Source organism: Anomaloglossus baeobatrachus, chromosome 1 (assembly GCF_048569485.1).
Source record: "Anomaloglossus baeobatrachus isolate aAnoBae1 chromosome 1, aAnoBae1.hap1, whole genome shotgun sequence".
Classification (NCBI taxonomy): domain Eukaryota; kingdom Metazoa; phylum Chordata; class Amphibia; order Anura; family Aromobatidae; genus Anomaloglossus; species Anomaloglossus baeobatrachus.
The window spans coordinates 403360908-403376881 of record NC_134353.1 but is presented as its reverse complement, the minus strand read 5'-3'; the positions used below and the strand labels follow the sequence as shown (position 1 = coordinate 403376881).

Genomic DNA, 15974 nt, shown 5'->3' with positions numbered 1-15974 from the left:
AGCCACCAGCTTTGTCATACAGACATGATGGCGCAGCTACAGTCATCACTGTCAGCACAGTGAGCGACGGCTGCAGGCACACCCCGGCACTTTAACTGACAGCCCACTCTGACATGTCTCTCAGCAGTGCATCAGTGCCAAGTGGGTTTTTCTTTGTCGCTCCATTGGGAGACCCAGACAATTGGGTGTATATAGCTTCTGCCTCTGGAGGCCACACAAAGTATTACACTTTAAAAAGTGTAACCCCTCCCCTCTGCCTATACACCCTACCGTGGACCATGGGCTCCTCAGTTTTTATGCTTTGTGTGGAAGGAGGCACACATCCACTCATGCATTCTCATACATAGTTATGTCGGATGGAAGAAAAGAGGACCCCGATGGGGCCCCCGGCATGTTCCCTTCTTACCCCACTATGTCGGCGGTGTTGTTAAGGTTGAGGTACCCATTGCGGGTACGGAGGCTGGAGCCACATGCCGTCTCCTTCACCATCCCTTATGCGGCTCTGGGAGAAGTGGGATCCTGAGCGGTCATCCATTTGCAGGGTCCGTGCTCCATCCGCAGCCCCTGGTGGAACCTGTCGGTCCGGAGCCTCTTCAACCCCAGGGACCGGGCCCTGCAACTTGAAGGTACTCTTGTGTCCCCATGGGGAGACTGTACAGGGAGCGCACCTTCTTCCCGGAAGCCGCGGTAGTTGTAAAACTGAGGAGTCCGGCGGACTTGCGCGCCGACCGTGCCTGCTTGTCGGGCGCGGCCTCAAATTTAGTCTCCGGCTTCGCCGCAGCCTAGTCGCGAAAATCCCGCCCCCCGGGCCTGCTTGTCAGGGGTAAGGGCGGGATTACCGACATGACGTCGGATGTGAGGGCTGGAGCATCCTGCATATCTCCCTCCCCCCTCATTGACCACTGTGGGGACCCCAGATTCCCGCTCTTTGCTGGCGCCGCCCTCGGCCCCACTCCTCCCCTGAGAGCTCCGGCGGCCATTTTTTGGTATTCTGCCGGTGGATGCTTCTCAGCGACACAGCTCTGCAGCTCCGGGGGATCCACGACAGGGAATCTGGAGGACACACTCCGCTCGTTAGCGGTCGGTAAGCCACACCGGTCACCCGGTGCTGGTCCCCCTAGGGTGCCGGAATAGATAGAGATATATATATATATATATCTCTCTATCTGTTCGGTCAGGCTGTATACCCTTTTCCCATATACCCTCAGTGGTCACTCTCCTTGGAGACAACAGCATGTCGTCCACAAGGAGCAAAGCTACTAAGGCACAGGTTTTTTTCGCGGCCTGTACCTCTTGTGGGGCTATGTTGCCTGCGGGTTCCACCTACCATCACTGTGAGCAATGCTCGACTCCTGCCACGCTTGCTTAGCCGGAGCCTCGGGCACTTGTGGGCCCCTCGGCTCATGTAGATCCCCCTGCTCCCCCTGAGCAGGCTGCAGGGACAGAGTCACCGGTGTTGGCCTCTTTCGCTGAGAAACTCTCTGTCACTTTCTCAATCCATTGCACAGTCTATGGACAAATGGTCATCTAAGCTCCTTGAGGCATTGCAGTCCAGACCGGGCCCGTCACAGGCCCCGGCCCCGGTTAGCTTGTCTCCTCCAGGCCCCTCTCGGTCCGCACCGCAGCGCGCTCCCAGGTTAGCCCCTAGGTCTCAGGCGGAGGACTCCTGCCCGGACCGCAGTCCCAGACCGGCTAAGCGGCCTCGCTGGGACTCTTCCCCGGCCTCCTCACGCTGCTCGGGATCCCAGCTTGAGAACTCTCAGGAAGACGAGGCGGACGTGGGAGCTCAGGGCTCTGACCCTGACTTCGCCCTTAACCTTGATACACCTGAAGGGGACGCCTTAGTAAATGATCTTATCTCGTCCATCAACCAGGTGTTGGATCTCTCACCCCCGCCTCCTCCTGTAGAAGAGTCGGCTTCTCAGCAGGAGAAACACCAATTTCGGTTCCCCAAACGTACGCGCAATACGTTTTTTGATCACTCTAACTTCAGGGATGCTGTCCAGAAGCCCAGAGCGGTCCCGGACAAGCGCTTTGCTAAAAGGCACACTGACAAGCGTTATCCCTTTCCATCTGAAGTCGTTAAGGGCTAGGCACACTCTCCCAAGGTGGATCCTCCAGTCTCCAGATTGGCTGCTAGGTCCGTTGTGTCTGTTGCCGATGGCTCATCCCTGAAGGATGCCATTGACAGACAGATAGAGCTCTTGGTGAAGTCCATCTATGAGGCCACGGGCGCGTCTTTCGCCCCGGCCTTTGCGGCTGTGTGGGCTCTCCAAGCAATCTCGGCTTGTCTGACTGAGATTAATGCTGTCACACGGAATTCTGCTCCGCATGTTTCTTCTTTGACCTCTCAGGCATCAGCCTTTTCGTCCTACGCCATGAACGCCGTCCTGGACTCCACTAGCCGTACGGCTATAGCATCTGCTAACTCCGTGGCAGTCCGCAGGGCCATGTGGCTGCGCGAATGGAAAGCAGACTCGGCTTCCAAAAGGTTCCTAACTGGTTTGCCTTTTTCTGGCGACCGTTTATTTGGCGAACGATTGGATGAGATTATTAAGGAATCCAAGGGAAAGGACTCCTCCTTACCCCAGTCCAAACCTAAGAGACCTCAGCAGAGAAAAATCCAATCAAGGTTTCGGTCCTTTCGTCCCTCCGCCAAGCCCCAATCCTCTTCGTCCAACAGGCCGGAGAAAGGCCAGAGGAACTCCTATGCGTGGCGGTCCAAGTCACGCCCCCAAAAGGCCGCAGGAGACACTGCCTCCAAGACGGCCTCCTCATGACTCTCGGCCTCCCCTAGCCACATCCTCGGTCGGTGGCAGGCTCTCCCGCTTTGGCGACGCCTGGTGGCCACATGTTCAAGACCGATGGGTGAGAGACATTCTGTCTCATGGTTACAGGATAGAGTTCAGCTCCCAACCTACGGCTCGTTTCTTCAGAACCTTTCCGCCCCCCGCACAGGCCGACGCAGTTTTTCAGGCAGTGGACGCTCTGAAGATGGAAGGAGTTGTGACTCCCGTTCCCCTTCAGGAACGTGGTCGCGGATTTTACTCCAACTTGTTCGTGGTGCCAAAAAAGGACAGGTCATTCCGTCCCGTTCTGGACCTCAAGCTACTCAACAGACATGTGAGAACCAGACGGTTTCGGATGGAATCTCTCCGCTTGGTCATCGCCTCGATGTCACAAGGAGACTTTCTAGCATCGATCGACATCAAGGATGCTCATCTCCATGTGCCGATCGCACCCGAACATCAACGTTTCCTGCGTTTCGCCATCGGAGACGAACACCTCCAGTTCGTGGCATTGCCTTTCGGCCTGGCGACAGCCCCACGGGTTTTCACCAAAGTCATGGCATCCGTCGTGGCGGTCCTGCACTCTCAGGGCCACTCGGTGATCCCCTACTTAGACGATCTCCTAGTCAGGGCCCCTTCTCGGGTGGCGTGTCAACAAAGCCTTACCGTCGCTTTGGCGACTCTCCAGCAGTTCGGGTGGATCATCAATTTCCCGAAATCCAAGTTGACACCGACCCAATCACTGACTTGCCTCGGGATGGAGTTTCATACCCAGCCAGCGTTAGTCAAGCTACCGCGGGACAAACAGCTTTCTCTGCAGGCGGGGGTGCAATCACTTCTTCGGAGTCAGTCACACCCCTTAAGGCGCCTCATGCACTTCCTGGGGAAGATGGTTGCAGCTATGGAGGCAGTGCCGTTCGCGCAATTCCATCTACGGCCACTCCAATGGGACATTCTTCGCAAATGGGACAAGAGTGCGGCTTCCCTCGACAAGAACATCTCTTTCCCTTGCAACCAAAACATCACTTCAGTGGTGGCTCCTACCCACATCTGTCTCGGGGAAAATCCTTCCTACCCCCAACCTGGGCCGTGGTCACCACGGACGCAAGCCTGTCAGGTTGGGGAGCGGTTTTTCTCCACCACAGGGCTCAAGGAACCTGGACCCCGATAGAATCGTCCCTTCAGATCAATATCCTGGAGATAAGGGCAGTATATCTAGCCCTATTGGCTTTCCATCGGTGGCTGGAGGGCAGGCAGATCCGAATACAGTCGGACAACGCCACTGCCGTCGCCTACATCAACCACCAAGGCGGCACTCGCAGTCGTCAAGCCTTCCAGGAAGTCCGGCGGATTCTGCAGTGGGTGGAAGCCACAGACTCCACCATCTCCGCAGTTCACATCCCGGGCGTAGAAAACTGGGAAGCAGATTTTCTCAGTCGTCAGGGCATGGACGCGGGGGAATGGTCTCTGCACCCAGACGTGTTTCGAGAGATCTGTCGCCGCTGGGGAACGCCGGACGTCGATCTCATGGCGTCACGGCACAACAACAAAGTCCCGGCATTCATGGCACGGTCTCAGGATCACAGAGCTCTGGCAGCAGACGCTTTAGTCCAGGATTGGTCGCAGTTTCGACTGCCTTATGTGTTTCCCCCTCTGGCGATGCTGCCCAGAGTACTACGCAAGATCAGGTCCGGCTGCCGTCGCGCCATTCTCGTCGCTCCAGACTGGCCGAGGCGGTCGTGGTATCCGGATCTGTGGCATCTCACGGTGGGTCAACCGTGGGCACTTCCAGACAGCCCAGACTTGCTGTCAGAAGGCCCGTTTTTCCATCTGAATTCTGTGGCCCTCAACCTGACTGTGTGGCCATTGAGTCCTGGCTCCTAGCGTCTTCAGGGTTATCTCAGGATGTCATTGCTACCATGAGACAAGCCAGGAAGCCAACGTCTGCCAAGATCTATTCCAGGTCTTGGCAAATCTTCCTATCCTGGTGCGCTGATAACTGTTTTCCTCCATGGCCGTTTGCCTTACCCACTTTTCTTTCATTCCTACAATCTGGAATGGACAAGGGTTTGTCCCTCGGCTCTCTCAAGGGCCAAGTATCGGCGCTCTCCGTGTTTTTTCAAAAGCGTCTAGCCAGGCTTCCGCAGGTCCGCACGTTCCTGCAGGGGGTCTGCCACATGGTCCCACCTTACAAACGTCCGTTGGAACCCTGGGATCTTAACAGGGTCCTGACGGCTCTTCAAAAACCACCTTTTGAGCCGCTGCGGGATGTCTCTCTCTCACGTCTTTCGCAGAAGGTGGCCTTCCTGGTCGCAGTCACATCACTTCGGAGAGTGTCTGAGCTTGCAGCGCTGTCATGCAAAGCCCCCTTCCTGGTTTTTCACCAGGATAAGGTGGTTCTGCGTCCTGTCCCGGAATTTCTCCCTAAGGTGGTATCCCCTTTTCATCTAAATCAGGATATCTCCTTCCCTTCCTTTTGCTCTAATCCAATTCACCAGTGTGAAAAGGATTTACACTCTTTGGATCTAGTGAGAGCACTCCGGTTCTACGTGTCTCGCACGGCGCCCCTGCGCCGTTCAGATGCGCTCTTTGTCCTTGTCGCTGGCCAGCGTAAGGGCTCTCAGGCCTCCAAGTCAACCTTGGCTCGGTGGATCAAGGAACCGATTCTCGAGGCCTACCGTTCTTCCGGGCTTCCGCTCCCTTCAGGGCTGAAAGCCCATTCTACCAGAGCCGTAGGTGCATCCTGGGCATTGCGGCACCGGGCGACGTCTCAGCAGGTGTGTCAGGCAGCTACATGGTCTAGTCTGCACACTTTCACGAAACAATATCAAGTGCATACCTATGCTTCAGCAGACGCCAGTCTAGGTAGGCGAGTCCTTCAGGCGGCAGTTGCCCACCTGTAAGAGGGGGCCGTTTTCGGCTCTTTTTATTGAGGTATTCTTTTACCCACCCAGGGACTGCTTTTGGACGTCCCAATTGTCTGGGTCTCCCAATGGAGCGACAAAGAAGGGAATTTTGTTTACTTACCGTAAATTCCTTTTCTTCTAGCTCCTATTGGGAGACCCAGCACCCGCCCCTGTGCCCTTTGGGCTGGTTGTTCTTTTGTGTACACATGTTGTTCATGTTGAATTGTTCTTTTGGTTCATGGTCTTCAGTTCTCCGAACATCCTTCGGATTGAATTTACCTTAGACCAATTTATAAGTTTTCTCCTTCCTGCTTTTGCACCAAAACTGAGGAGCCCGTGGTCCACGGGAGGGTGTATAGGCAGAGGGGAGGGGTTACACTTTTTAAAGTGTAATACTTTGTGTGGCCTCCAGAGGCAGAAGCTATACACCCAATTGTCTGGGTCTCCCAATAGGAGCTAGAAGAAAAGGAATTTACGGTAAGTAAACAAAATTCCCTTTATTTTCTCCGTGTGCCCCACTGTAAGAGCAGCAGCATGGCATCTTCATAATGCTATTAACCTGCAGATTAACCTTATATTTATCCTGCTTTCTGATTATGACTGTACAGATAATGTGGTGCGTGTTTTTGGTTTTGTTTTTTTTTTTGGGGGGTTTTTTATTTCTTGTTTTTGTGTTTTCAAGATTAACATTATTTTTCAGTAGATATTTTTCAGGGCAACATGTACCATTCACTACCATCATTTTGCAAGACCCAGATTTTTGCATTACTCTCTATGAAAGGGCTATTCTCGTAAATGGTGAAAATTTCCAAGTATTTGTAAACACAAGTAACTTTGCACTTGTTAAAAATTCTGATTTATTCGTAAGAACAGGGGGACGTTTTACTTTTATTCTCTACTGCTTGATGCCTAGGTCACAGCCACTGCTGCAGTCTATCAGCTATGACCAGTTTCTTAGGCAAGGGGCGCAGCACTTACAAGCACTAGTTGAATAAGATTGTAAGTGCTGTTCTGAAGTTGGCGTGATCATTGGATCTGCCCAACTTCAGTGCCACTGCACTCCTCCGATGCTGCAGGGGCACAGCATCCGAGAGCGCACCGTGCAGGCCAGCAGCAGGAGGAAGGACAACCATGTGCTTCTACAGAAGAGGTTAAGAAAACCCTTTTAATGTTTTTGTAATGAACAATACGTTTTCTTTCCTAAAGGGGAGTTCACCTTACAGGATAATGGTTGCATTTCATAGTGCAGGTCTTTACAAATCCACTGATGCCATTCATGTATTTTTTTCAAAAATAAATCCTTTTGTAGGATGAGTTTAACTTCTCTGATCACGTTAGTTTAATGTAGTTTATTACATTGCGACACTCAATGTTTGACTGATGTGGTTAACCCTTCAGCATCCTGCTATTGTGACAAGCCCCATCCCTCATTAATATTACTTGGGTTCCGAACTTAATATTGTACACATTGTGATAAAAGGAATGTTACAGAACGTCTCTCAGAGAGTGCTGTCTTCCACAGCCGTTGTGCCATCAAAACTGAATTTGTGGAGACTAGTTGTTTTTTGTTTTTGTTTTAGCTGTTCTACTATTAATGTTTGGCGTGATCTCTTTATATATTTTAACCTGTCTTCTGTCTTATTGTTTCAGAGAAACAGTCCCAGTCCTGGTTGTCATAGCCGAGACAGCTCAAGTATCGATAATCAATATGGTGCTACTACAAACCTCAATTATGCTGCTGTCTCGAAGTCACTGGCTACCTCAGGTAACACCTGCCTATACATGGGCCTGCCTGTACTGTACAGTGTGCAGTTTGTTCTCCTTCAAACGCTAATTACAATTTAGTAAAATATTTATTTGTTTTGCCTTTTTTTTTTTGCCTGAATGTTGGGCCCTGCATCATGTCTGTATTGCAAAGATGTAGTGTTAGTACTTGGCCTAAGTTTAGCGAGCACATTGGCTAATGGGTTTTCTCTTACATTCCTTTCTGTTTTACCAAGTTTTTATGTAGACCGATTTTTTTTTTCCATTTTTTTTTTTTTTTGGACATTCTGATTTTTTTGGGGGGCGGGGGGGTACAGTTTTGAAATTGCTCAATTTCTGCTATTAGTATAGGGCATGTAGGGTCTCTCCCTTGTTCCTCGGATTATAAGGGTTGCTAAGATCTTCTTTTATCCTTGGTATTCGCTTTTACAATAAATCTGGAGAAGTAGTGTTCAAGCATTTTGGTTTCTTATTGAAAATTGTTTTTGCTATTCAATGTGAAACTATCTAGAAGACCCAGCCTCTGACCCACTTGCCCTCCCATTCACCTTCTTTGAGAATATCCATGCATGTATGCAAGTACAGATTTATCATAAAAGTATATCATCTGGAAGATCCTACATACTGCAGAATTATTACTAACGTCAAGTGTACCCCTTAGGAGGTGTATGGTATAACTCCATTAAGATGGTTTACCAGTTGTCTCAGGTTATGTATCTAACCAATTAGCTGCCATGAGTTTCTAGGTCTTTCCATTCCATCTTCTGTGCACCCAGTGTAGCAGTCCTTTTTTTATTTATATAGAGCGGCATTATTCTGCAGCACTTTACCATTCACTTTCTGGTATTTTTGAAATTCAATATGTCTGTTTGGATCTGCCAAATATTAAAAAAAGAGAACATTTGTAACACATGACTCCAAACCACTGCAAACTTTTTTTTTTTTTTTTTTTTTCCATCGCGATCTTGATGTCCAAACAATGCTGGCCTATTCGTTTTTGCATGCCGGTATAACATTATGGCCGCTGCCACCTTGCCCATTCCAGGAGTCTGTATGTTATCCACGTAGCCCAGCACGCAAACCATAGGGGATTTATCAATATGTATAGTGAATACTCTGTTTCTCTTTTCCATTACCTTGTTCCATTATCTCTCCAATTTTGTACACGACCACATCATGTGGAGCAGGGTTGCCGCCTCCATCCCACATCTAGGCAGCTCGCATCCCTTCTCGCTCCAATCCTATACAGAAACTTTGGTGTTCTGTAGATGTTGTGTACTAAGTAAAGTTGAGAGAGTGTATGTGCTTCACTGAGTAAAGCGGTGGGATTTTCACCAAAATATCTGCCTATTACTTCTCCTTTTATAGGTCCAATTTCTGCCTCCCATCTCTCCTCACTGTGCCTAAGAATGGTGTTTCTTACCCATTACCAGAGTCCATAAAGCTCTATATGGCTGAGATATTATCCCCGAACTACCATGTGAGCCAGCAATTAGCTGTATAACCGTATTTTGCCCAGCACGAACGGGCGCTTCCTTTGTAAAGTGTGCCTGGGATACGTGCCTCAGCTGGAGATATTTATAAAAATCTTTAGTGTCAAGACAGTTGTTCCCCCTGCAATTACGAGAAGGACTGACAACTTCTTCTAACTCCCTTATCTTTCCAATTATGAAAGTCACCCAAGCTATGCAGATTACACAGCCAAGAGGTTTCCCATACAGACGTGTATTGTGAGCATCTCCTTATTTGTTGCAGCGCCCTAATTTTCCACCAGACTCTATGCGCAAGTAAAAGGGTAAGGTATCTTAGCGCTGCTACATTAAGGCTATGTGTCCACGGTAGAATGTTGCTGCGGATTTTTCTGCATGAAAATCCGCGACTTTCGCGGCAAATCCGCATCTTTTTTTTGCCGCAGATTTACCGCGGAATTGCCGCGGATTTTGATGCGGATTTTTTTTTTTTTTTCCCCCCATTCTATAGCCAAAATCCGCCGCGGAAAAATCCGCGGCATGGACACAGCATTTCCAAAATGCCATTGAAATGGCTTTGAAGTGCCGCTGCTGCAGATTTTCGGAAAATCCGCGGCTTTTCCGCGAGAAATCCGCAGCAAAATCCGCGCATTTTCCGCAGCGTGGACATATGTCCTAAATGTATTTTCTTCCAGTGCTTCGTAAAGTGGTCAACTATTTACTGCGCTTTGTATATAAGAGGCTTCAACGGGTTTGCCCTCTTCCCCTCTAATCATCTGAAATATTGAGCCTCAGCTGCCAAGAAATTCACCCAAGGGTTAGGGAAATCCACTGCAAACTTAGGCAGTTATAATGTGTGATTGGTCTGGTACTACGCAGCTGTTTTTGTTGAAATCTGATTTTAAGTACATTGCTTTCAATTGCTAGCCATGAAAAAAATCTTTTGTTCTGGGTTAAACGTAGTTCTATGAAACTCTGTATTGCTAAAACTTTAAAAATTGTTCTCGTGTTTAGTGAAATATTGAAATCTTAATTTTCATAGTGGATCTCCTCATCTATGCTGAGCAGTGTGTGTGTTTATATATTTAATATATTAAGTAAACATTTTTCTATCTTCCTCTAATTTTCAGGTTTCTTTTACCCAACCTGGTCCTCTCTGAATGGACCGGTCTTAAACAGCCATGGATCAGAGACAGACTGCATGGATGACTCCTCAAATTCAGGCACACTTTCAAACTCTGGAGGATCCCGCAGTTCCACTCCTTCCCATCACCAGCAAATCCCCCAGCGGTCACCTGCTCACTATGCCATGTCGAATAGTCCACGTACACTTCAAGACCCAAGCAAGCTTTCTGGTGATGGAGAAATAGACACAAGTGATGCTGAAGTTGAAGCCAAGAGGCGTATAATCTTTACTATAACCAGTGGAGGCAGTGGTTCCTCAGGGAGGTCTCCATCAAGCAAACATAGCCCTCTGACTGCCACTATTCGCATGGAGTGTGGCGCAGGACAGGATGGTAGGAAACGTGGAAACAGAAGGAAAAGATCGTCCACAAGTGGTCATTCACTGATGGTTTCTCCCAAGCGCAGATCCCTTCCAACATCCCTTGGGTTGAGTGGATTTGCTTCAGGGTCTCCACTGAACATAAGCTCCATGGTATACAGCGATGCTAAGAATTGTTTACCACACTAGGCTTCCAATTAAAGACTACATGTTTTATATTATGTGCTGTTTCTCTAGGTTGCAGTAAATGTACATACACTCACACAACAACCACACACATAGACACGCTTGTGTGTGTGTACAGTGGGTACGGAAAGTATTAAGTCCCCTTTAAATTTTTCAGTTTGCTTCATTGCAGCCATTTGCTAAATTCAAAAAAGTTCCTTATTTTCTCATTAATCTACACTCTGCACCCCATCTTGACAGAAAAAAACAGAAATGTAGAAATTTTTGCAAATTTAATAAACAAGAAAAACTGAAATATCACATGGTTATAGGTTTTCAGACCCTTTGCGCAGTATTGAGTAGAAGCACCTTTTGAGCTAATACAGCCATGAGTCTTCTTGGGAATGATGCAACAAGTTTTTCACACGTGGATTTGAGGATCCTCTGCCATTCTCCCTTGCAGATCCTCTCCCGTTCCGTCAGGTTGGATGGTGAATGTTGGTGGACAACCATTTTCAGGTCTCTCCAGAGATGCTCAATTGGGTTTAGGTCAGGGCTCTGGCTGGGCCAGTCAAGAATGGTCACAGAGTTGTTCTGAAGCCACTCCTTTGTAATTTTAGCTGTGTGCTTAGGGTCATTGCCTTGTTGGAAGGTGAACCTTCTGCCAAGTCTAAAGTCCACAGTACTCTGGAATAGGTTTTCTTCCAGGATATCTCTGTACTCGGCCGCATCCATCTTTCCTTCAATTGCAGCCAGTCTCCTGTCCCTGCAGCTGAAAAACACCCCCATAGCATGATGCTGCCACCACCATGTTTCACTGTTGGGATTGTATTGGGCAGGGAATGAGCAGTGCCTGGTTTTCTCCACACATACAGCTTAGAGTGATCACCAAAAAGTTCCCTCTTTGTCTCATCAGACCAGAGAATCTTATTTCTCATAGTCTGGGAGTCCTTCATGTGTGGTTTTTTTTTTTGCAATCTCTATGCGGACTTTCATATGTTTTGCACTGAGGACAGGCTTCCATTGGGCCACTCTGCCATAAATGCCCGACTGGTGGAGGCTGCAGTGATAGTTGACTTTGTGGAACTTTCTCCCATCTCCCTACTGTATCTCTGGAGGTCAGCCACAGTGATCTTGGGGTTCTTCTTTACCTCTCTCACCAAGGCTCTCCTCCCACGATTGCTCAGTTTAGCTGGACCGCCAGGTCTAGGAAGAGTTCTGGTGGTCTCAAACTTCTTCCATTCAAGGAATATGGACATTGAGTACTGCAGAAATTCTTTTTTAACCTTGGCCAGATCTGTGCCTTGCCACAATTCTGTTTCTGAGCTTCTTGGGCAGTTCCTTTGACCTCATGATTCTCATTTGGTCTGACATGCACTGTGAGTTGTGAAGCCTTATATAGACAGGTGTGCGCCTTTCCAAATCAAGTCCTATCAGTTTAATTAAACACAGCTGGACTCCAATGAAGGAGTAAAATCTTCTCAAGGAGGATCACAAGGAAATGGACCGCATGTGACTTAAATGAGTGTCTGAGCAAAGGGTCTGAATACTTATGACCATGTGATATTTCAGTTTTTCTTGTTCAATAAATTTGCAATAATTTCTACGTTTTTTTTGGGGGGGGGGGGTTCTGTCAAGATGGGGGATGAGGTGCAGAGTGTACATTAATGAGAAAAAAATGAACTTATTTGAATTTACCAAATGGCTGCAATGAAACAAAGTGGAAAATGTAAAGGGGTCTGAATACTTTCTGTACCCACTGTATATAATATATAATTTAATACTTTTGACTTTCAGGCTCCATATATCACCATCCACTACAGCTTTGACATTTTATACACAATCATCTTGACTGTCCCAGACATAAATATGACTTGTAACTGTTTAGTATGTAATTTAGTTATGCAGATTCTGGTCATGTCACTGCATTGTTACTCCTTTTGCTCTTAAAAACCTAAAGTTAGTATTGTGTAAATCCACCTTTTGGCTTTCAACACTGCCTAAATCCTTTTGAGCATGCTCTTGATCACATTCAAGCATGTCTTGAGAAAAATCTGATCCCAGGTCTCTTCTACATGTTCCTAATGTTGGTACATATTGGTTGATTAACTTTGGCTTGTATGCAGATTTTTCTTCAACTCTACCCACAAGTGTTTTATTGGGTTGAGGTCTGGTGACTGTGGGGGCAAATTCACCACCTCTACATAATTGCCATTGAACCATTTATTCACCAGTCTCAATGTATGCTGTGGGTCGTTGTCCTGCTGGAAAACTGTCGTCCTTTTGCATAACCATAGTACTCGAGTGTATGCAGTAACTAGTCTTGTAGGATGCTCACATATAGCTGAACACTGAGACTACCATCGATCTTGGGCAAATATACAACGCCTTTGGCTGTGAAACAACCCTATATCATCAGGCTTCTTCCACCGAACTTAACAATTCCTTCAATTTCTCCATCTATTAGCCCTTTTTTCCCTTGTTTGCTTCAGGCTTATTTGCACCCATCAGATTGCAGTCTTTTGGCTTTTGTCTCATCTCTCCAAATCATCCATTTACAATTTTCTACTGTCCACTTTTGTTGCAAACTTGAGCCAATGCTTCTTAGGCCTCTTTTACACGTCACTGATTCTGGTACGTATTTTACTGTTTTTTTGACGTACCAGAATCACGGACAAACATCAGTTATATTTGACTGACGTGTTTCCGTGCGGCGTACACACACGTCCGTTTGTGCCGCACTGAGACAAGTCCGTTTTTTTTTCTGGCATCACTGATGTCCTACGGATCACATTATGGTGTGATCCGTGAAACCTTTATCAGAAAAATCACGTACATTTAAAAAGAAAGCTTTTTATACACACCCTCTCCAGCGCTGCTGTCTCCGACTGCTGCTGCCTGTTTCTTCCAGGACTGCTAATTATTGTCATGCATATGCAGTTATACACTGCACAGCCGACCCAGAAGTAGCTACAGCAGTGAGACACAGCGGCCAGACACAGGAGAGCAGGAGATATTCGGACCGCAGGAGCGTAGACAAGTGAGTAGATCTGTGTATTATCACGGCTAGCACACAGAGATCACCCTACACAGATTCAAGACACCCTGTGCCAGATGCAGCAAAGCAGCCCCAGAACAATACTGAGCCGCCTCCATGTTTCACAGTAGGGACAGTGTTCTTTTGTTATGCCTCATTTTTCCGTCTGTGAACATAGAGCTGATGTGCCTTGCCAAAAAGTTCAATTTTTGTCTCATTTGTTTATCTGTCCATAGGACATTCTCCCAGAAGCTTTGTGGCTTGTCAACATGTAGTTTGGCAAATTCCAGTCTGGCTTTTTTATGTTTTTGGGAGTTTGTTTTTTTTTTCCTTCCTCCAACATTGGTGTCCTCCTTGGTCGTCTCACATGAAGTCCACTTTGGCTCAAACAACGACGGATGGTGCGACCTAACACGGATGTGCATTGCGCTTGAAGTTCACCTTTAAACTCTTTAGAAATTTTTCTGGGCTCTTTTGTTACCATTCGTATTATCTGTCTCTTTGATTTTTCATCAATTTTCCTCCTGCGGCCACGTCAAGGGAGGTTGGCTAAAGTCCCATGGATCTTAAATTTATGAATATGTGCAACTGTAGTCACAGGAACATCAAGCTGCTTGGAGATGGTCTTATGACCTTTACCTTTAACATACTTAAACATAATTAACATACATTTTTCTTTCTAATCTCCTGAGACAACTCTTTCCTTCTCTTCCTCTGGTCCATGTTGAGTGTGTTACATACCATGTCACTAAACAGCACAGTGAGTATCTAGCCTTATACACAGGCCCACTGACTTATTATAAGATTGTAGACACCTGTGATTCTAATTAGTGGACATACCTTGATTTAACATGTCCTTTTCTTCACATTATTTTCAGGGGTACCACCATTTCTGTCTAGGCCTGTTTCATGAGTTTTCGTTTGTTTTTTTAAAAAATTCTGTGGAAGCATGGCTGAAAAGCAATGTCTGACTTTCATTTGTTCCATTTTCATAGATATTTTATTTATTACTTTTGTCAGATGCAAGTTATTTCTGTGACCGTTGTGGGTTTTTCTTTCATTAAACGAAGGGGACCAACAATTTTGATCATGTGTGAAGGAAGCAATTGATTGCAGTTGTTTATTCCAAAGGATGTGAAAACACATATAAAGTGGAGGGTGCCAACGATTTTTTTTGTCATGTCCATTTTTCAAGTTTTATTTGAAACTGTCCAATTGTCTTTTTTTTTTTCTTTTTTTCTATACCCCACTCAGCTTTTCGAAAGTAATGTATATAACAGATCATGTGTAACTGCAATAATTTTCTGGGAGAACTAATATTAATACATATACACTACTCACAAAAAGTTAGGGGTATTTGGCATTCGGGTAATATTTATGTTAAAAGTTCATGCTACAGTAATCTTTTATCATGAAGGCATTGTATTTAAGTAGCAGCATGCAATGGTGATTTCCTCATGTCAAACAATTTATTGAAACAGAAGCCAACAACAGTGGTGGGTATACCCCTTTAAAAAATGTCAATGTCTCAATAACCTATCATGTGGCCTTGAGCATCAATTACAGCTTGACAATGATGTCTCCAGCTATTCACAAATGGAGTTATAGTCTGCTGAGGCATTACATCCCACTCTTCTTGAAGGGCGGGCCCTCAGCTCATTTAGGTTCTGGGGTACAGAGTTACAAGCCTCCACATGGCGATTCAACTAATCACATAGGTTTCCTATGGGATTTAGGTCTGGAAAACGTGCAGGCCACTGCATTTGATGTACCCCAGTCTCCAGCAGCCGTTCTGTAATGATGGGACCTTGATGTGCTGGAGCATTGTCGTCCATGAAGATGAAATTTGGCCTGTGTTTATGCAGAGGAACAATGACTGGATTAATGATGTTATTCAAGTAGTAGGGTCTTATCACTGAACTATTTGCAAAGTGTAGGGCAGTTCTGTATTGACCAGACACCCCTGCCCGCACAACTCCACCAAAGGCTCTTCTGGTGACAATGGCTGATGCATAGCACTGATGGCTCCAACATCGTTGGCAGCTATCATTGCTGCTTAGCGTGAACAGACTTTCATTAGTGAAAAGCACAGAGGCCCACGGGTCCCACATCCAGCAAGACGATGAAACCTGTGCAGGTTGTCTAGCATGCAGATCATGTTGATGTAAATGGTATTGAATGGTCTGACGTGACGCTTGGGTGTCTCACACCTCTGGAACTGGCCGAAGAATGCCACACAACTCTAGGCACATTTAACGAAGGGTATTTTTCACAATGAAGCTGTCTGTGTGGGATGTAGCCAAGGTATGTTTACTTCTATGCCTTCCTGAGACTTTGAAG

At 46.8% G+C, this 15974-nt stretch overlaps 1 protein-coding gene across 2 annotated transcripts in view; it reads left to right on the top strand.

Annotated features, from left to right (window-relative positions):
• The window catches only part of DOT1L (DOT1 like histone lysine methyltransferase), a 214262-nt gene that overhangs the window by 173178 nt on the left and 25110 nt on the right, over positions 1–15974 (top strand). For both annotated transcript variants that reach the window (XM_075352589.1, XM_075352590.1), the window contains exons 23-24: positions 7346–7460; positions 10059–10585. In XM_075352589.1, the coding sequence (XP_075208704.1) occupies positions 7346–7460; positions 10059–10585 (642 nt within the window). The remainder of the gene's footprint in view (positions 1–7345; positions 7461–10058; positions 10586–15974) is intronic.